At 40.4% G+C, this 22,153-nt stretch overlaps 2 protein-coding genes across 3 annotated transcripts; one reads left to right on the top strand and one right to left on the bottom strand.

Annotated features, from left to right (window-relative positions):
- Positions 1–3,068: 3,068 nt before the first annotated feature.
- LOC103720109 (U-box domain-containing protein 44-like) lies at positions 3,069–12,416 on the bottom strand. Of its 2 annotated transcripts, none has more exons than XM_008809668.4 (4): positions 12,082–12,416; positions 5,669–6,234; positions 5,258–5,567; positions 3,069–4,912 (listed from the first exon to the last, which is right to left on the bottom strand). In XM_008809668.4, exons 2-4 carry the CDS (start codon positions 6,218–6,220, stop codon positions 3,333–3,335), a joined length of 2,442 nt encoding a protein of 813 aa, XP_008807890.1. In that variant the 5' UTR covers positions 6,221–6,234; positions 12,082–12,416; the 3' UTR covers positions 3,069–3,332. The 2 variants fall into 2 exon arrangements, with proteins under 2 accessions (XP_008807890.1, XP_008807891.1); XM_008809669.3 differs by having other exon boundaries at positions 12,117–12,415.
- Positions 12,417–18,811: 6,395 nt separating this feature from the next.
- On the top strand, positions 18,812–20,674 carry LOC103720110 (amino acid transporter AVT3B-like). Its single transcript, XM_008809670.4, has one exon. The coding sequence runs from the start codon at positions 19,098–19,100 to the stop codon at positions 20,397–20,399; it is 1,302 nt and encodes a 433-aa protein (XP_008807892.1). The 5' UTR covers positions 18,812–19,097; the 3' UTR covers positions 20,400–20,674.
- The last annotated feature ends 1,479 nt before the right edge of the window (positions 20,675–22,153 follow it).

Raw genomic sequence — 22,153 nt, 5'->3', positions numbered from 1 at the left:
CAATTATAGTTAAAAGAAATTCTAGTACAACTATAATATTTAATACAAATTAGGGAAACTTATAATAATTATGTAAGAATGAATTTTGCATAGGCATTTATTTTCATACATTTAGTAAAACTCTTATATTGTTGATAGTAAGATTTGCCATTTCGGTATCCAATTCTATACTGGTACCATTTTATTATAGTATCGGTATACTTGGTGCGGAAACTGGTTCAGTATATCGAGTGCCAGTAGATCACTGTATATCGGGTACGGTACGGAATGAGTGGATATGCATCAGTACCGATCGGTATGGCAAACGTTGCTTGATACTATATATATGATTTGTATGCAAAAAACACGATAATAGATTTACAATTGCATAGAAACACGACAAAGTCACAAAATTAGCATCATCCAACACCATTCAGCCACAGCCTGAACCTGAGCAACAGAGCCATTATTAATTTTTTATCATTCTTTTCAAGCACTTTTCCATTATCTCTCAGCTAGGTAATGTATCCATGGTTTACGAATGAAGTGCTTTCAAAATACAAAGGTTACAAAACGGGGTCATACTTGTTGAGGCTATTGTTAATGCTTCCCTTTCTTTTGTAAGCTCTTGCACTTGCAATATTTCAAGTTCTTTCTCACCACTACCTCGTAATCCACTATCTCCTCAATAACTGGATGATGACCATAAGAACCTCAGTGGTTCGAAGCCCTTGATAATTTGTTAAACCAAGCTAGTGTAACTAGATGCACATGTTAGTGCTATGTTATTAATGTTAAGTAGTCTAAAGGCTTGTTTGGTCCAGAACTGATTTACTGCTGGATTTATGGATTGGGCAGGCTATTCGGATACTAGCCTATATCACTCGATCACCTCTCAGGCCGAATCCTGTGGCCCAAGAAGACCCGCAATACATAAAGAAGAAGAAAAAAAAAAATCAAAGTAGAATTGCCTTCAAAACCAAACTTCCTCCTCCAAATCCTCGCCAATGGAGTAGCCAAGTAGAGGATTCCCTTCCACCGCAAGCTCCCTCCGAATCCTTGTCGATAAAGGATTCCACATAATATTAAAGCAGGTTATATCCTTTTTTTTTCCTGACAGAAGCTTCAAGGAAAACCGAACGATGGCTCGTCAACGGCGTCGATTCCAGCTGATAGAAAACCAGATACAGGTAGAGGAAAGAAGGCCTCAAGAAGGAGGCCAGCACACTTCTCCTCTCTCTGCGGCGTCCCCACCATTGTCGTCATCTCTTTCGGTCCCAACAGCCGGCTCAACACATGTTCGGACGACCAAGGAGCCCTCCCCAAGCCGGCAGCCCAAACGCCCTGTGGGATCCTCGCTTCGATGCCAGACAAGATAAACTTCGACGGCAGGGTGGCGCCGGGTTTTGATCAAGAGTTCAGATTTATGGTGGCTGGGAGCCGACAGCTCTTCGATCAGACTGTGGTCGGTGCCGCAATCAGAGCCGCATGGGAGGGTGTCCCCTATGCAAGACGAGTGCCGGGAATGAACCATATTGTCCTGAAGAGGGACTCAGCCATGATGATCAAGTGGATCCAAGATTCAAGTCGTACGGTTGGCGGGTTGCAACTGATACACGACATTCGTAGTCTTTTGAGAGAGTACGCCTCTCATCGAGCTACTCATGTCTTCCGAGAGATAAACAGTATGGCGGACTGGGTGGCATCATTCGCGGCTCATCACTCTGGAAATTTTATTTAGAATAATTATGTCTCGACTCCGTCTCCTATGTATTTTCTTCTTCTTTCTGACCTTATGGGCTGCACCCACACTCTGTTGTGTGTAAGTCGCCGATTCTTCTTCTTCTTCTTCAATCCTTCTCAGGCATTCTCCTCCATGCCATCATCACTTGTCATGCCACCCGCATCCACCGGTATCGCAACATCGAAGAAAATAACAGAGCCTTTCGCAGTGACCTTCCATGCTGCCCACCAGAGAGTAGAAGCAGCGAGTTTCTGATGGGAGGTGGTGATATAGGTAATAAGGCCAACAACACATTCAGGGATAATATGAAAACAGAGGTGCCACCGTCGTCAGCTTCGGGGCCTTCGGTGCAGTGAAGGATTACTCTTCCCTCCACAATTTTGTAGACTATATGCTTGTTAGAAGCAAAGTGATGGGTGCAGCACAGGGCTAAACTAGATACTAGTTGGATGTAGGTGATGAGCGTAGGGTTAAGCCCACCTTCCCAGTTTTGCAGACTAGAATGGATAAGAAGGATGTAACTGAGGGGTGAAGTTCAGGGGTAACCCTGCCTTCCCAGTTTTGTGGTATTTACTATTTTATTATCAGTCAGAGTTCTTTTTTTACTTTTTTGTTCCATTCTCGAAATATGTTGGAGTCGAATGTCAAATTTAAGTATTGTGCACACTCCTAATTGGAATGGATGATCAAGTAACAAGAGCATTCGTAAATATTTGATCATGGTGATATACATGGCTGGAAAAAAAAAGAACTTGAAAAAGTCATATACATTACTTGGAAGAACAGAGAGATGCATGACTTTGTGCACGAGTGAAGTCCATATATAAGCTCTTATAATTTGGATTGATTGTATTATCAGTGCCATTTGTTACCCTTCCTATTTCATAAGAATGAGAAAGGTAAAAAAAAAAATTCCCACCAAACAAAATTTCAAACAGAATTTCATCAACAAATAAACAATCTCTACTCTATATCAATTTAATATACATGACCGAACAGAAAGTAAGATGCATAACCTTGTGCATGAGTAAAGTCCACACAAAAACTTTTACTAATTGGATCGACTGTATTCAGTTACAGATTGATAACAACGCCAATCATTACCCTTCATATTTCATAAGAATGAGAAAGGCAAAAAAAGATCCCACCAAAAAAAATTCAAACAGAATTTCATGAACATATAAACAATCTCTAGTCTCTGAAAGGCAAAGCAGATAAAAAGGACAAGAAAGTAAATATGCATGATAGAAAATAACACTTCCATCCTCTTCCACCCGTCACCCCGGAGTTTTGCAATCTATGAAACATGGCTCACTAATCTACCTCATCTGGTAAGCACCATACCTGAAAGCTTTGACCAATGCCATCATGATATTTTATTTTTCAACTGATGAATAGCACCATTAACAATCAACACACTGAATGATTCAAAATAAAGAGAAAAAAAAAATCCCACCCAATATAAAAAATTCAAACAGAATGCAGTGAAGATACGAGAATGTCAAATCTTTCAATAACTTGGGGAGCGAAACAGATAAATATGAGGGAACAAAAGAAAAAAGACATACAAGCTTACTGTACAAAAAAGGCTTCTGTCCTCGCCCACCCATCAACCTCCCATCTTAGGAAATATTCCAGAAAAGTTGGGCAACTTATCTACATGCTTCAGTGCTCGTTCGGCAATCTGCTTTGTTCGATAGTCACCGTGCCTAAAAGCTTCAACTAAAGCCGTCCCCACATTTTGATCTCCTGAAATCTCGTAAGCTATGTCATCCGTCCGCAAAATTCTCTCAACAGCCCAAACAGCTCGTTGCCTGAGTATCTCTGTTTGGTTCTCCCGCAATACCTCAAGTATTGGTTTAATCCCATCTGCATCACATAGCGCCATCACACCTTGCTCGATGTCCACACCATCATCCAACAGCGTGCACAGGGCTGCCAAGGCAGCCTCCACAACCTTCCCATTTGTATGGTCCAAACAGGCAACCAACTTCTCCACTGCCTTCCCTTCTAACAGACAGAAGCTCTCCTTCATAGAACAGATCCCATGGTGGACTCGACACAAGCCAGTTACAACAGGCTGCTTACTGAGACATGGGAATATAGAACAACAAAATCCTTGCTCCGGGACAACCGGAATTCTTGTTTGATGTTTTGACTGTTTTGAGAGATTCTCCAATGCCATAGCAGAGACCATTTGTACCCTATCAAGCCCACTCATCTGAAGAAGATCAGTGAAAAGTGCAGCAAGATTATGATCGCGAGCAAGGGATACGATATCAGATTCATCCTCCAGAATATATGTCAGCCTTGAGAGAACTCTTACAAGCCCTTCAAGAAAGGGAGTGACAAAACGACTACCACGAGTCTCCCCTTGCCGAATCCTGACAACTTTGGAAATGATTATGTCGAAGGCCCCCTCATCCAGAAGACGCCTAATGAGGCGTGAGTCCCCCTCGGGAAGATCAGCTAGAAGCCCAATAGCAGCTGCTTGCTCTTCAGAGATCCCATTATTCTCTGCGATGACCTTGATCAAGCTGCTGAGCTGGCAAGCAGTACCACAAAGGGCATCTGCCAGCTCTTGACCCATGTAAGGTGAAATGCGATGGAGGAGTTTAATAGAAGCCATGCGGAGATCCCTCTGTGGAGCTTCCACAAATTGAATCAAGCTGATGGTAGCACCAGAGCTTTTGATGGCAGCCACTATGTTTAGAACAGTTGTGGAAGAACTTGTAAGTCCAACGAGGACCTGAAGGAGCTTAGACTCAACTGCAGGACCTGTGTTGCTGATGAGATGTAGTAGATTATGAACAATGTCTTCCGAGACCAAGGTTTGGTGGTCATGACCAAGTGGGATAGACTCAATACCAGCACTTGAAGACACAATATTAGCAAGAACTGTTGCAGAGACTTCCTTCAGCCTCATGGGGAGCTGGTTGGCACCAACAGTGAAAAGGTCATTCATGAGAGGGGGGAGAATGCCAGCTTGGATTAGTATCTTGGCACTTGTTTCATAGGATGAAATCTGGTTCAATGCCCTGAGAGCAGATTCTCTTGCTTCCTTGCTCCCACTTCTCATGATATCAACCAGTGCTGAGCCTGCAGTTTGGGTGACAAATACTTTCACATCATTGCTCAAAACAAGCTCCCCGAGATATGCAGCCATAGATAGCTGTGTTTCAGGTGAACCTGCAAAATTTTTCATGGCATACATTGAGGTGAATAGCTTGCAAAAATTGGTGCAGCAACATTTCATCTGTCCAAAATTCACAAGATGCAAAAATTCACTGATACATTGCACTCAGTGAGACTTTCAGAAATTACCTCCATACTGCAAAGATGCACTGATATATTCAAACCACAATTGATTTTACTATAACTTATTACTTTTTTATGGAAGCATCCCTCCCCTTGCATTTACATACCATGCATTATTCATATATCTCTTGTATAGTCAGTCTCCATGGCCAATGTACAAGCAACAAAGAAAAGAAGTTTCAAACAGAATATATAGATATAATAAGTAGAAGGTACCTTCAAGGAGCAGGGTAAGAAGGGGCTGCAGTCTACCATTTTCAGCCATTTGCCTCACATTTTTTTCACACTTTTCCAGATTCTCTAGTGTTTTCTCAGCTCTCTCAACAGTCAAAATGTTTTCTGATTTACTACTTGACATCCCAACTAGTATAAGAATTGCTCCGTTGACCCCACCAATCTTTTCACACACACATTCAGATTTTGAAAGCTCATATAAAAGAGAGACAGCTTCCTCTCTTTCTTGGGAATGCTCATGTGACAAGAACTTTACAATAGTACGAATGGTGTCCCCTGCAGCCATAGCTTCCTGCACATCAAGGAAATTAAAAATATATCATCAAGAAACATACAACTCAAGAAAGATGCAAAAGCAGCTGAAAAAAAAACAGCAACAAGCCCAAGGACAACCTTATTGTCGTTGTCTTCTTCAGCCACAATACGAAGAGTTTCTAATGCTTTGCATCGCACTCTCCTGCTGCTACTCTTCATCATGCCAGAAATCATAGGTATCAAGTCCGCATCCCTTACAACATGCTTACTGGACCTGCTTTTCTGGCAAATATAAGTGACAAAGTTTAGAGCTTGTAAAACATCACTTTCTGCGCTTCCTAAAGTGAGAGATCTACAAGCTTTATCAAGCTGAGCAGCTTCATTTCTTTGGGTCCATTCTTCAATAGTATTCCTTAGAGCAATACTAGGGTTCAGGTCAGTGCAATTTAGCTCTTTCAGTGTCAATGGGCAAATTGGCTTCCTCCCACTGCCCCTGCATTCCTTGAACCACTTCTCAATAGCTTCCCTCTCAAAGGTCTGCCCACTCTCTAGTGTAACAGGATCCCTCATAATTTGTTTCGTAAGTGGGCAGAGAAAGGCCTCATAAATAGGCTCAATGTGCAACTGTTCATGATTATTCTCATTGGAGTGGCTACTAGAATCATAATTTCCCTCCCGATCTTCTGCCATTTGCTAACAAAAACCTATTGCAACAAACAAATTTGTGTTAGTTCCAGGCACCATGGATATGATCAGAACCATAATTATTTAGTAATAAAGTCAATAATAGAAAATTCTTGCACTAACAGAGGTCAAGACCCAACCAAATACAAGCTGCAAAATTAAACCTTAGGCTCCATCCTGCTAATAACCTTGATTACAGGCCTAACTTTTCTTGCAATCATTAAGATAGGACCAATACCTGATGAACTCTGTCCAAACTAGTTGTTTATTAATATCGGATCAGGCAATAGTTGGGTAAAGATGGACAACATTTAATTGTGGTAGCAGGATGAGACAGCTGTATAAAATGATTCAAATTGTCAAGCTGCAATGACAATAAGGTAGGGCCTTCCACATCAAAAAGAACAACTATTACACAAAACAAGAATTAGTCAGTCTGTCAATCTACAATGTTCCAATACCAGTGAATCTGATGGGGACATGGGACAATATTGCTTGCTTATAATGTTCAAAAAAGGTCAAGGCATGAGAGTATACAAAAACTCAGATAATGTGAGATGTAATCCTTGAGGCATAAGATAATCTTCCTCTTATCAAAGAGGATAAGGCATTGTTAACATACTAAATTTCAGTAAAGAACTCATTTTTGATGCTCCAAATGTGGCCAAATCTTAAATTAATGTGTCAAAAAGGTGGCATGCTTTGGTTCAAAGTAATTGTCTGCATAACATGTAAAATAACATATCCTACCATATATAACCTTGGAATTTTCATTTCAAACACAAAACCATGCAAATATAAATAATACATGCCCATCCAATCACATGTGGAGTTGAGCCTCGCATAGAAGGGATGGAAAAACATATGAATTGATCATAGAGGTTCATAAGGCAATTAAAAGAAAAATATCTTCTTCCAAGGACCAGTAGAAAAAGAAAATGATTCATGGACTTCCAAAGACACATACACACTGACATTATATATGTATATAGATGTATATGTGTGTGTGTATATATATATATATATGCCTGTGTGTGTAAAATCTGAAACAGTGAGATACAAATACAACTAAGGATGCTTTCACCAGAGATAGTTGTCATGTTAAAAAAGGTTTCAGAGATGAGTATAAGTCAAAAAGAATTCAACTCTGAATCCCTCCAAATTTTCAATGCAGGTATCCAAAGATTAAAAAACAATGAGAAGATGCAAAAGAGACACTAGGTATAAGTAAACTACAAATCAAAGCATGAAAACAGCAAAAGAAATACTGTTAAATTGGCCTTGGTACAACGTTTAATACACCAGAGTGCACCCACTGATGCAAAAGTATGAGACATTAGGTATAAGTGAACTACAAATCAAAGTATGAAAATAACAAAAGACATATTGTTAAATTGGTCATGGTACAACGTTTAATACACCAAAGTGCACCCACTACTGGGCAATCAACTTTATGAGTAAATCCTTGGAGGAAATGTTCATAAAACAATGATAAAACACACATATACACGTGAATCAGATAACAATGCCCTGGTTTTAATAATTTTCACAATAAAAGTTAAGAAGATTATGTGTTTGATAATACATCCCATATACACAAGCACATAATGCGCACAGCCTGTAGGATTTAAAATATTAGTCACTGCAAAATACATGGTGGGCAATCTAAACTTAAAACTCAACTGGTTTTTTAAAGGTAATTACTGATTAATGAATTGTGGACAGTGCTTATAGCCGCTAATATTTTGCATGATCCCATTACTATCTTAAACTAACTTCCCTTAAAGAGCTGAAGGAGGTCTCAGCCTTTTCAAATTTCTTCATCAAACAAGATGTTTGAAAAAAAATCAAAAATGGATGTAATAATTGATTGTTGACTTGTCTTCTTGTTAAAATCACCACTTTTCCTAAAAGTTTAAGCTTTTGGGACAAGTGGTGATTTCAACTTGGTATCAGAGCAGAGGATCTGAGTTCGAACCCTGTCTCCGCACTCTTTAACCCCATTATTAAAAAACTTTCATATATTGGCCTCGCCCATTAAAAGGAAAGTCCGGCCCACGTGTGAGGGGGAGTGTAAAAAAATATATAATATATAAATAAATCTATCTCATCCTATCAGCTTAAGCTTTTGGGACAAGTGGTGATTTCCACACTCCTCCAACTCTCCAGTAAAATCTAGCAAATATATGTATAGATATAAATAGATAGACAAATAGATAGATATGAGAGAAAGAACCATTAATGGATTTCTCTGCTACTAATAAATTAGATTTACAATTAAATTCTTAATCCATCTAGTTTGTCTTTCACTATAGTCTTATATCCACGATAACAGCATAATCTCTTCCAATGCACATAACATTACATTTTTTTCCCTTATATGTAGAATCATAAATAGTTAGAATTTGCTGACTTGAACAATAGTGCCTTCATAGGTATTGGTTGATAATCAGTGACATCCTGTTGCTCATTCTGGAGCATACTTGTATCCTTTGTGTGAAAGAAGGATTCACCTTCCTTCATGCTCATTCACACTGAATCATCCACTGCATGCTTTGAGATCCATGCATGTGTGAATGATGGAGTTCAGAGCACTTTGAGATTTGTGCATTGGGTGATCCAACGGTGGATGGGTGCGAAGGAAGGTGAATCCTTCTTTCGCACAAAGGATACAAATATGATCCACTGACTATAAACGATGATGTGCACAGGTGCCAATAGAGTACAAAAAAAGTTATCACAATGTTATAACTTGTTATCCCAAATGTGCTTCATAATTTAACTGATTCATATTCTCAAAAAGATAATATAATTATTAAAGTCCAAGTGGAAGCATATCAACATCAAAGGAAATTATTCAAGTTATATGTCACACAAATCTCATGCATATGTCCCGTCCAATGATCAAGTAGATTATCACATCAAATGTAAAATATAGTTGAGTATAATTTCAAATGCAGGTAATGGCTCTAGATCTCATCATTCCATCAACCTGTTTTTTTTTTTTTTTTGTTGTTTGTTTTTTGATGCAGCATTTTACCATCCTGTTTACTTCTTTTTTAGATATATATAATAAATCTAAACTACAGGGATGTTCATACAAATTATATGGCCTTGTCATTTTCTTAAGTTGCAATTTCATTTGCTTGTGGTTATTGGCAAACATTCAAACATGACCATAGAATGTCTAAAGTATAAATGAAGTGTGTATATATGTGTCTTTTTACTAAATCAGATTATTCAATTACTTTCTTGATTATAGGAACAATTTATTGCTATCCTACTAGTTTACTTGCTAAGAATATAGACAACTCCATCAAATCACTCATTCACCGATGCCTAAGAATTTGGATTTACCATAAAAGATGGCTCCTCTCATCTCTTCACAAAGAAAATACCCTGCCAATGTATGAGTTTCTATGGGCTTCTCTACGCACTGCCTCGGTACTACAAAATGCACATAAAGGGAGTGCAAGAAGAATCTGTCTTGGCATGGCAGTTCTAGTCTTTATACCCCATCTCATGAAACCCTTCTCTTCCTCCATTCTCGTTATTCCCAGACCTATTATCAAAACACTGTCACCCAACATTTTCTCAGGGTTTTCTTTCTACAGCATCATTTTGATTGACATAGTGAAATCTGGCTGCAATCTCACAACCTTTGATCAGCACAATCTATAAGTGCTCCTCTCTTATTAGGATATGTTATATTGGGCTTTAAAAGTTCACATATGGAGTTTTACTATTTTTCTCCTACCAAAAATCCTGTTTCAAAGTAAATTACTCAATCTGGTATCTCATGATTTAAACTTGATTTGAGTTTTTAGATAGCAAGTCATGTGAATCATAAAAATATCCTTGAGTTTTATATTATTAGACATAAAATATGATTGGGATGGGCCTGGTTGGGCAAGGCCCAGAATTTTTTTTCCAAATGACCTAGCCTGGTCCAGGTTGGCAGTCAGGTGCTGAAAGGCAATAGCCTAGTAAAAGTTCTCTTTTGGTCAGGTTAACCGATGACCACCCTGGCCATTTGACTCCTAGCATAAAGCCAAAAGCTTTATTTTAAACAATGGCAAAAGCAAAACAGAACAAATCCTAAAAATCCAACCACTTCAGTTGCCGCTGCCTGAATGGTAAATAGGCCAAGTGATGTCTATAGTTGTTTAGAATTTGTTGTGGTCTTATTTCAGAACATGATGCCATGCAGTTAAAAGACTGTTTTTATATCCAAAGTAAAGTGATCGGTCGAGAATGCAGGTAGTTGTTTTCCCTAACAAATTTCATCTTAGGAGGCCTGGCTTTTCTTGAAGCATGTGACTTTATGCTCATTACATAAGAAATCACATGGCACAGAACAATAACAAACTCTACCACAATTATCCAATCAATGGCTATTTCACTGGAAAGAAAGTCATTCTACATGAACTAAAATATGTCAGGACAACAACTCTTGGATGTGCATGAGGATGATACAGAAGAGCTTCACAACCTGACACCTTATGGCATCTTTTATTTTTTAAAAATTCCAAGGTACCAATTTCTTTCCTGCAGAGGCTTTGTTGCTTATCGCCCTCCATAAATGGCAATTCCTAGTTCTCTGGTGATTAAATTATTCAACATGATCAATCCACATCGAGGTGCCAAATTGTGGATCATGTACCTTAGTTCCTAATCTAGAATCAAGCAGGTCAGTTGTGACCAAGGTTCGCCGTACCGGTACCGAACCCCGTACCGGTGCCGCACTAGTATAGGCGTACCGAGTGTCGGTACGGTACCATACGCTCGGTACCGACCGTACCGACATTGGTGTACCGATACCGGTACCCATCGGTACGGGTACGGTACGGTCGGTACCGACTGGTACCGACCGGTACAGCAAACCTTGGTTGTGACCACTATAAGGTATCAAAATGGACCCAATTGTCCAAATATCTAGACATCTAGAAATCATCCTTTATTAGAAGCATTAAAACTTCATATATTTGTTCATGTATTTTTTAAAGGCTCTCGATTTATCTTACTTTCTAAACAGGTCATGCTGTAACCCCTGTGAGGTATCAAAATGGGCCCAATTGTCCAAATATCCAGAAGTCTAGGAACCATCCATTGTTAAAAGCATTAAAACTAGATGAATTTGTTCCCGTATTTTAAAAAATTCTCAATTTAGTTTTGTCAAAAAAATGTTTCCTTGTAAGATCCTAACGTACTCAATTGAAAAATCAGTTGATCTTCAATTGTTATCAATATGACATGCTTTAATATCAATGAATTGTTAGATTCTTAAGAAAAATGCTATAAGTGGCATCAACATGTTCCAACTCACAAAAGAGTGAGAAAACCTTGCTATAAGAACCACGCAGCACTGTCCCTGTGAGAGAATGCAAAAGCCAAGTGGCTGATCTGGATATACTAAGCTATTATAAATACCAACCAACCATATCTCCATAACAATAAAAAGATGACCCGTGATACCTTTGAACTGATCACAAATAGGTCAATATACCCAACTTCCCAAAAACAGGTTCAACCTTCGAGTGTACTCGATACTCCTTTATACAAGGACATTTATCTCAAAGAAGGAGTTCCTTCCCTTGTTCCGAATCCAAACACAAAGAGGTCACAATACCCATAATTCCCAGAAAAAAGTTTCAACTTTTGAGGGTGCATTTATTACTTCTTACTCCAAACTTCATTATAAGGATATTTATCCAAAAATTGAAGTTCCCACGAAAGGATAGATAACCAAAATCCACAAAGATTCATCTCAATGCACATCGATTCAAAGCATCCATCAAATGCCAGAACTAGAAAACCCTAAACCAGAAAAAATAAACAAGAAAATGGGCAATGAATCAACAAAAAACCTGCCAACGAACTGGAATAGGGAACCGAATCATACCACTTTGAGTTCTTTTCAAGGTCTCTCCGGACGATCTTCCCTTGGAAGCCCTAATTCGCCGCCGCCCATGCTCCGCCTTCCACGGACGGCCCTTCTAGCCCCGCGGCGCAATCCAACTCCTCGGCCGCTCGAAGGAAGAAGCTAAGAGAGACAGAACAGTCGCAGATGGAAGCGATCAGAGCACGCGCGAGCGCGAGCGCGAGCGCGAGAGAGGGTGGGGATTGAGAGAGGAAGCGCGGAGGAACGAGAGTGGGAGAGGGTTTTTGACTCGCCCAAAGAGAAGGAAAAGAGTAGAGAAGACGAAGCGAATTGATGAGAGGTGGGATAAGACGGAGCGGGTAATTCGTCCAGGCGGCGCCAATCGGTGTTTGGTGGTTGGGGCGTTGTTTCATTTCCATTTTTACGGCTAACCGTTACCGAGGAACGGCTTTTTCACCGTCATAACAACTATAACGGCCGTTATGTCCTTCCGTCATGATTTTGAGTTTTTAGTATTAAAATTATCAAAATAATGACCCTTTTCAGTTGGTTCTATTTTTTGGTTAAAATATATTATTCCATAAGTATAGTTCACTGCTTCACAATTGATGACCAATGTTTGCATTATAACTGGCAGTTAGAAAAGTTATTATTTTATTTACTTTTTACTAAAACAGATGATTTATAACATTCAAATACATATACATCTAATGAAACCAGAAAATAATAAGCTTTAGAGCGCTCTAGACAACTCTCCTTCTCTAATCCACAGTCTATTATTTTATTTATTTTTTTACTAAAATAAATAATTTATATCATTCGAATACAGGTACATTTACAGAAGTCAAAAAACAATAAGCTCTAGAGCGTTCTAGACAACTCTTCTTCTCTTATTTTCAGAGTGATTAAATACATACAAAACTACTGCTTTATTTGTCACTCTAAATATATGCTTAGTTTGAAAAATTACACCATCATCCATGGTAGCCTAAATATTCTGAAACAAGAACGACCCTCCTCACTGCCACTAGGGCGACCTGGATCCGGCCAATCAGAGAAGTTATCTTCTTTATTGCTGTCAGTTATCATGCAGAAGGTTATGACGGCCGTTAAAATGTTACAGCCTCCACTTTTTAAACTTGCTACCCTTTTGGGCAAGTTGTACTTGTTTATTGGCCACGAGCTCGTTTGGTCTCCTACAAGTCTAATAAAAAATTGAAAGCTACCGCAGGGAGCATCTGTGGGCATTTCATGGTACAGGACCATGGTTCATGAACCAAGTGTCGGTGGGCCTTTAAAAAAGACATCAGGCTCAATAAAAAAATTTGGAAGGATATTAATCTTCAGTTAAGTACCAAGATATAGACACAAAATTCAATCAGCAAATCAAAATACTCGGTTATTAGAACGAAGTTGTATTCAACCAGTAAAGCAAAATTATACTCGTTCAGCGGGCTGAAGTTATACTGGATCAATAAGTCTTTAAAAATTTATGGTGAGTTAGAATTATTTCGGGCAATAATTTAAATGTAGAGTCCACTTTAGATAATTAACCTCAAAGTAATGTCAAAAAGGAAGTTTGAAACCTCCAAAACCGAAAAGTTAGTACCTCAAGTTGGTTTCTACCCATATTAATTAGCTTCATGCAGATTAGCTCAAAGTCAAAAAGGAAGTTGCATGCCTTCAAAATCAAAAATAGTCCCATAAGTTGGCTTTTACTACTTATTCATGAGCTTCATGCACATTAGCTCAAATATTGTTTGCTAATTATCATATCTAAATGTCAAGTTAAACTTAGCATCATATATGCATCAGCTCTAGTAGTCATATCCTTGATATTTATAATATTGATTTGAAAAGGTATGAAAGCAAGGTAAAAGCTGCTGGCTCTCCACCATATCAAATTGAAGCACTTCATTGTAAGTATCTCATAAATATGAAATGTCCTCTTATGTTGGTTTATTTAAAGTATTAGCGGGATGGCCAACCTCATGAAAGAGATCGAATTGGGGCTTGCCTCTATAATTATACTCCTCTTCTTATCAATCAAAGGTTTTAGATTTGATTCTTGAATAGTGCATCTTAAAAATCTGGACTTAGATAATTATAATGCGGTGGGGTTCCTTCCATTTCTCCCAATAAAAATTGGAAAGATATGAAAGAGATAGAAGTGAAAAGAATGGATGGGATCTTATCCATGAAGTTATATGTGGGCAAATGTCCAAGGAAGTGCAGGCGATGATTGGCAAAACCAGGAAGTGTATAAATAGGGATTAGAGATGTATGAGATGGGAAATATAAAAAGTAATCCTGTCAAAAGTGAAGAGTGCAAAAGACTACATTGGTGCTCTACTAATTTTTACCATGAAAATTGGGGGGGGAAGCAATTTGGTCTTTTTAGCTGAATCCAATTTAAGTAATTTGAATGAAAATGAAGGAGCATGGCAGTAACAACATGACATCCTTGTTTTTTGAGGTACATTTTAACCTTTTTTTTTCCGATAATAAATATTTCTCAAGGTTATATATGCAAAAGAAGTATGCTTCATACTGTTTGTGTTAGTTTTGCTTCATCACCTCAATTTGCAATCTTTTCAATCTAAGGATAAAAGAGGTGGGGCAATGGTAATAAACAAGGAAAAACAATTATAATGGCATAAATACAAAAGAAGGGTTCACACTATCAAGAGAAAGAAGAACAATAAAGACTAGAGGTAGATAACAACGGAAGAGGAGGACATTGTTAATGGCAGGGGTGGTGATGGTCAACCGTTTAACCCATTTATTTTGTTTCAACCCATTGTAGATCAAACTAGATGGCTCGGATATGCCTTTTTGATATGTTCAATAAATAGGTTGGATTCGGGTTAATAGTTTTTTGATCTATTATATATCCGATTCAACCAGTATCTCCTACGGTGCCACGTTGGGTGATTGAGCCGAGCTTTGTTGGGTCAAGGTATCGGACCTTGTGATGGAGCTCGGCCTGGCTTGGTCAGGCTCATTTGGGCTTCAAATTGGGCTAGGGTTTGGTTTCATGCTAGTTCGAACTTGAGCCAGCTTGAAGTCCAAAACATTTCTCAGGTCGGGCTATGGTTGCAAGGAAACTTGACCAGCCCAGCCTAGTTCCAATCATAAGAACACCATAGTAAGGAGAGAGGGTATCATGCTGAGTGGAGGGAGGGATAGGAGAGAAGTTATAGCATTAGTATGATGTGTAGAAAGGATACGTAATAGGAGGAAGAAGGTCATAAATAAAACAAAGAGGCGTCGAGGAGGAAGGTTGTGATATTAGCATGAATGGTAGGATAGGTGCATGTTGGAAGAAGTGCATAATAAACCTAGGAGCGCTCATTGGGGAGGATGGGAATTCTGTGCTCTATATGACGAAAAAAGGTAGGAGATAGATACGAAGCTTGAGATGGAACAAAGGACAAAGGCCATTTCATTGTGCGTATGCGTGTCCATATGTGTATGGAAAGAGTAAGGAGAGGGGGAGTAGACTTGTTCATGAGTCGGGCTAAGGTAGGCTTGAAGTAGATTTTGCCAAAAGTATTATACAATTTATCGAGGTTCTGCTTGACCTTCGGCCTACCTTTCAGATCCAAGTTTGGCTCTTACTCTAAGTTCGGACCACCACTTTTTTTTATTTTTCAAAAAATACTAAAAAAACTTAAAATATTTTAAATACTTCCAACAACCTACAATATATTTGTTATCTTATTAAATCGGTAAATACATCAAATATAAATAAATAATAAAAGAAAAATAAAAAATAAGTACTAGGTAAGACTTCAATCTCTAAGCTTGAGCTCTGTCATTTGTCAAACGCATCAATTTTCTAGGCTCGGTCCGGCCATTCATGCCTAAAATCTTTGGCCCAAGAATGCCTTAAAGGCTGTGGGCTTGAGCAACGCATTGGAGAGAAGTGAAGGGAAAGAAGATAGAGATAGATAGATAGATAGATAGATAGATAGAGAGAGAGAGAGAGAGAGAGAGAGAAATTTTTGTGAAATAAACCTTATATAGACTCAGCTATTAGGAGTAGATAATTGCAAAAGATTTGATCAATCAGCACGGCCCTTCTTTTAAAATGTCTATTTAACATTTATTTTTTGCATAAGTTAGAAGCACCCTAACATTTATTGTGTGAAGTTAATCTTAGGTGCAAATTGAGAATGTTTGGAATTCCAAACTCCAACCTTTTGAAATTTGATGCCATGTTGAGCAAAACAAAAATCTATCCATGATGGTACCATACTCTATGGTGCAAAAGTCGCACTGCAGAGGATCTCATTTCACCTTTTTTTTTTTTTAAATTCCAATCACACAGTTCTCTCTCTAGTGATTTTTCCAACAATGCACCCCAATCATAAACAGCTAAGACACAACATCAAACTGTCTCTTAATTCCTGTCCCATTTTTTGGGTTCAGCTTGCAGTGCTTGTCTCGCATTTTCAATTAGTTCACTTTTATTAATTTGAATTGAAATGTTCTATTATAATTCCTGATATGGACTTTGCAGCATTACTGCAACTGTTAACTGCTAAAAACTATTATTACCAAACAACTATTAATCTATGGCTTTAGTTATTTAGGACTAACATATAATGAACTATAAGTTTCTCATCATTCCATATATTTTAATTGGAAATTAAAAGCTTTCAAAATACTCGCAACAAAGTTGGTATCAAAAACATAAACAGAGGTTGATGTATATTGGAAAAAATATGCAGTAAAGTTTATCCAGATCGATCATTGTTCCCTAAGAATGGCTCTCCAGCTTGATTTTTGCAACAGTTTTCTTATATGCATGGCATAGTTAGAGCTTGTAGTGGGTACCTCCAACTTAGATTAGGCTTGGACATACCATCTAAACGTTTGACCTAAACTTTACCCACCAAGCCTTTATGTTGGGCTCAAGTCTAGCATGATTCACCAACAATTATCGGATTTTGTCGAATTGGTTTTGGATTTGGGTCTTGGATAGTTACTAATTTTTTAATAATGCATGCTCTATAAATTAAGCAATATTTAATGAATTCTATTATCTACTTTATTACTTAAAAAGTAAAAAAATTGACGACATACAGTCAAAAGTATAACTAAGAAATTTTGATAAGAAATTCAGACTATAATATAGAAGTGAGCATTGCATGTGCCTTTACCATACGAAAACCTATATGCGAAGTTTTTGAGAGATTGGTTATGTGATTGACTCATATACCTAGTTTCCGAGTCAAATATGGCTCTAGAAATCTCAAGATCTAATCTTCGCACTACGTAAAACCACTCTGGTGTTGGAGAAAAGCAAAAAAGAATTTATTTATGATACAGTCCTTTCATCTAATCATTGTTATTTTCCTCCCTTTGCCTTGCTGCTAAAAGAGGGGCAAAACAAAAGAAGAGTCAAAAATTCCAACGAGTCCACACACACACACGGACACAGAGAGAGAGAGAGAGAGAGAGAGAGAAACTGCATGCATGTGGATGATGGTGGCAATTTGATCTTTAGCACAACTTATGTTAGCCTGGTGAATTGAGGGGTGATCTTTAGCATTTTGTTACGGAAATGTTGTAAATAGTTCGGGTTGCAGGTTCCGTGCAAAAGAAAAGAAAAAAGATTAACCTTTTTTTGCATGATATTAACCATTAGATAGCATTATGCACAAATCTCGAAATACTCTAAATTTCTTGATTTGGCCATCTGCACTTATTTTGAAATGGCCATTGTGCGATCCAATAGTAAATTTGTGCAAAGAAAGATGTATCTTGCCAAATTCTCATTATGTATCATGTTGATGGCGCTGGCTAGGATCATTAACGGGGTGCTTCAGCTCGATATCTCTCTCAATTTCTCTATTTAATCTCGAACATGCATTACATGAAACTTGATATAAATTAGAAAACAGTGGGGGCAATAACTAGCCATAGCATTTTTAATTGTACTTGATAAATAGTATTATTAGCTTCAACTTTTAGGGCAGAACTCAGAGCAGTATGGGAGGAATTCTCCTTCGTGAGATATGCACTAGAAGTTGACTATATCATTCTGGAGGGAAACTCAGCTGTGTTGATTGAACGATTATGGGAGGAGGGATGGGAGGTGCCAGAGCATCTGTTTCTCAATGACACATGACGGATGATGCGGGAGTGCCGTGCTGTCCAGATCAAGCATGTTCTTCAGAAGACGAACCGAACTGCAGATCAGGTCGCCTCATTTGCCGCTCATCATTTGAGAGATTTTCTATGGATCCAGCAGACTTCTCCTTCTAGTTTGTATAGTTTTTTTGTTAGTGATATAGCTGGCTATGCTCATGCTAGAGCCATGTGAGTAGCCGATTTACCATAATAATAATAATAAATAAATAAATAAATAAATAGTATTATTTAAGACGAGAAGATATTGTACATAATAATTGCCCAAATTAATTTCTGCATTTCGAAAATCTTTGCCACAAATGACAGTCTCTCTCAAGGAAAGCTGGAAGTCACGCGTCTGCTTTGAATGGATATTATCCAATCCATTTTCATCGTCAGCAACAAGGCAGGGAAAAATAAAAGTTGGACTCACCAAATTGACTACATGTATGCACCAATCGCTACCTTTAATGAAGCACCCATAACCACGTGTCCTTTCATTTTCACGCCCATCGTTCCTTACCACATACGCTAGGAGGCGACGTGCCGGCGCGCAGTGGCCAGCCGTGAATCGCATACAGCTTAAAAGATAAAAAGACATCACCCATTTGACGGTGCAGATTGATTCCCTTTCCCAACGTCACGTGGGACCCACAAGTTTTTTTCTAACCATAAAAAACACGTGATATGAGGAGTACCCTTTTTTTTTTTTTTTAGCTTAACGGAGTTCCCTTCCCCCTTCTTGCTTTCAAACGCCCATCTAAATCCCATCCAAACCCCTTCTTTCTTCCTCCTCCAGCCAACCCATGAATTAAAGGATCCAAAGAGTAAAACGAAAAAGAAAAACATCGATCGATCGAGATGGGTTTCGAGAGCATCAAGAACAGCGAGGCGAGCTCGTCGACCCACGGCCTGGTCGACCCGACGAGCCCCCTCCTCCCGCCGCACCCCTCCGCCGCCCGCCTCTCCTCCCAGCCTAAGACCTTCGCGAACGTATTCATCGCGATCGTCGGCTCCGGCGTCCTCGGCCTCCCCTACACCTTCATGCGCACCGGGTGGGCCGCCGGCGCTCTTCTCCTCGCCGCCGTCGCCGCCCTCACCTTCTACTGCATGCTCCTCCTCGTCCGCACCCGCCGCCGCCTCGAGCGCGACCAGGACTTATCCAAGATCGTGGGCGTCTCCAACATCGCCTGCTTCGGCGATCTTGGCCTCGCCGTCGCCGGCCCCGCCGGCCGCGCCGCCGTCGACGCCATGATCGTCCTCAGCCAGGCCGGGTTCTGCGTCGGCTACCTCATCTTCATCTCCAACACCCTCGCCTACCTCTTCCGCCTCCCCTCCAATCCCTCCCCTTTCCTCGCCCCCAAAGCCCTCTACATCTGGGCCATGCTCCCCTTCCAGCTCGGCCTCAACTCCATCAAAACCCTCACCCTCCTCGCTCCTCTCAGCATCTTCGCTGACGTCGTCGACCTCGGCGCCATGGCCGTCGTCCTCGGCGAGGACCTCGTCACCTTCCTCGCCCACCCCCCACCTCTCCGCGCCTTCGCCGGCCCCTCCGTCCTGCTCTACGGCGTCGGCGTCGCCGTCTACGCCTTCGAGGGCATCGGCATGGTCCTCCCCCTCGAGTCCGAGGCCGCCGACAAAGCCAAATTCGGCAGGACCCTCGGGCTCTCCATGTTCTTCATCGCCGTCATGTACGGCCTCTTCGGCGTCCTCGGCTACTTCGCCTTCGGCGATGACACCCGCGACATCATCACCACCAACCTGGGCACCGGCGTCGTCACCGTGCTGGTCCAGTTGGGCCTCTGCATCAACCTCTTCTTCACGTTTCCGGTGATGATGAATCCTGTGTACGAGGTGGTGGAGCGCTGGTTCTGCGGGAAGAGGTACTGCGCCTGGCTGCGGTGGTTGCTGGTGGCGGCGGTGAGCTTGGCGGCGATGCTGGTGCCCAACTTCGCCGACTTCCTCTCGCTGGTGGGGAGCAGCGTGTGCATCGTCCTCGCCTTCGTCCTGCCCGCGGCCTTCCACCTGAAGGTGTTCGGGATGGAGCTGGGGTGGGGCTCGGTGGCTGCCGACCTGGGGATCCTGGTGCTGGGCCTTGCGCTGGCGGTGTCCGGAACCGTGTCGTCTCTCCAGGAGATCTTATCCTCGGTGGAAGTGTCATGAATCATTCCTGTCACGATTTGTCGGATTCATGATTCAAAAATCCATTCTTTGATCTCTATTAGCTGAAACTGGAAATTTTTGTGTTGTGTTGTGATGGTTACCTCGGAAATCCAAACAATTGTTGTTTGGGTTGGGGTCGTTGGATGTATATCAGCCATTCCAAATGCTCTATTTTTGTTTCCGGACAGAAGATAGCATCCCATCGGAGCTTTCACGCTGTTGGTTTGTTGCAAGTTGTCTCAAATATAGTAAGGAAAGATCTTTTTAGTTGAAAATATTTGTTTGTCATGCCAATGATTTTAGCTTCTAAGATATTTAATAATCTGCTGCTGCTGTTGTTGTTAACTAGGATATGCGGTTCTTGCTTGCTAAATTAGAAAATATATCTATTCTATTAGGGATCATTGTTATATGGGTAGTATTGTCATTTTAATAAGAAAGCTGAAGATCTCACCTCCTATAAGGGTAGTTCTATATACACCCCCCCTATTGCTCAGGACACCCCCCAAAAACCAAAAAGAAAATACCCAAACTAACCTTTAGTGTAATTACCATATTGCCCTTGAAATTTTCTCATACACCCCCCTTCCTCCTCCTCCGTTTCGTTTTGAAAAGAAAAAAAAAAACACCCCTCAAACCCCCCTTAAACCCCTCCTCCCCCGTTCCCCCTTCTCCCTCTCGTCGCCGGCATTCTCCCGATCTCCGACCACCTCGCCGGCTTCTCCCGGAACCACCTCGCCGGCTTCTCCCGAATTTTTTTTTTTTCACGGTTCGTGCTCCGTTCGGCACTGGATCGCCGAACAAAAGGCTTCTGTTCGGCTGAACAGTGCCGAACAGAAGCCTTCTGTTCGGCAACCCTCAACCGAACAGATCTGTTCGGCTGCACAGTGCCGAACAGAAGGCTTCTGTCCGGCACTGTTCAGCCGAACAGAAGCCTTTTGTTCGGCGATCCAGTGCCGAATGGAGCACGAACCGTGAAAAAAAAAAATTTCGGGAGAAGCCGGCGAGGTGGTTCCGGGAGAAGCCGGCGAGGTGGTCGGAGATCGGGAGAATGCTGGCGACGAGAGGGAGAAGGGGGAACGGGGGGGTTTTGGGCGTTGGCGAGGTGTTTTGGAGGGGAAGAGCGGGGTGGGGGGGGGAGGGGTTGGGGGGTGTAGAGAGCAATTTAGGTGAGGGGGTGGGGAGGGTGGGGGGTAATTTAGGAATTTTTAATTTTTTAGGGGTGTCCTTAGCAAATGGGGGGGTGTAGAGAGTATTTAATTTTTTTTTAATTTTTGGGGGGTGTCCTGAGCAATAGGGGGGGTGTATATAGAACCACCCCTCCTATAAGGATGCCAAATCTCAAATGGGCAATTAACAGGGGGCTCGGTTGGGTTTGAGATGGGCTCAGTCTGAGATATCACTTAATTTAGTCAGACTGAGTTACTAATCAAATTTTGAGCAAAATTTAATGATAAAAACTATCAATAAAGACATGCTCATAAAAAAATAATTTAGTTAAAAAAATATAATTTAACAAACATTCATCAATAATAAAAATTAATAATTTTATAAAGATATACCGCTTAAAGTTACTCGTCACAGTAGGCGAGATCTATAGCACTTCCAAAGCGTTTCATGACCGTTGTCGGTTGCAATCGCTGAGTGAAGACTAAAAAATGGGCGAGATCTTGAAATCCTAGTTGCTTGAAGACGACGAAGAGAAAAGATGAATGAAATGGACGAACGAGAGATTTGAATCTTTCATTCATGCA

This window comes from Phoenix dactylifera, chromosome 2 (genome assembly GCF_009389715.1).
Source record: "Phoenix dactylifera cultivar Barhee BC4 chromosome 2, palm_55x_up_171113_PBpolish2nd_filt_p, whole genome shotgun sequence".
NCBI lineage: Eukaryota > Viridiplantae > Streptophyta > Magnoliopsida > Arecales > Arecaceae > Phoenix > Phoenix dactylifera.
The sequence above is the reverse complement of the archived record's forward strand: the minus strand, read 5'-3'. Positions and strand labels throughout refer to the sequence as shown.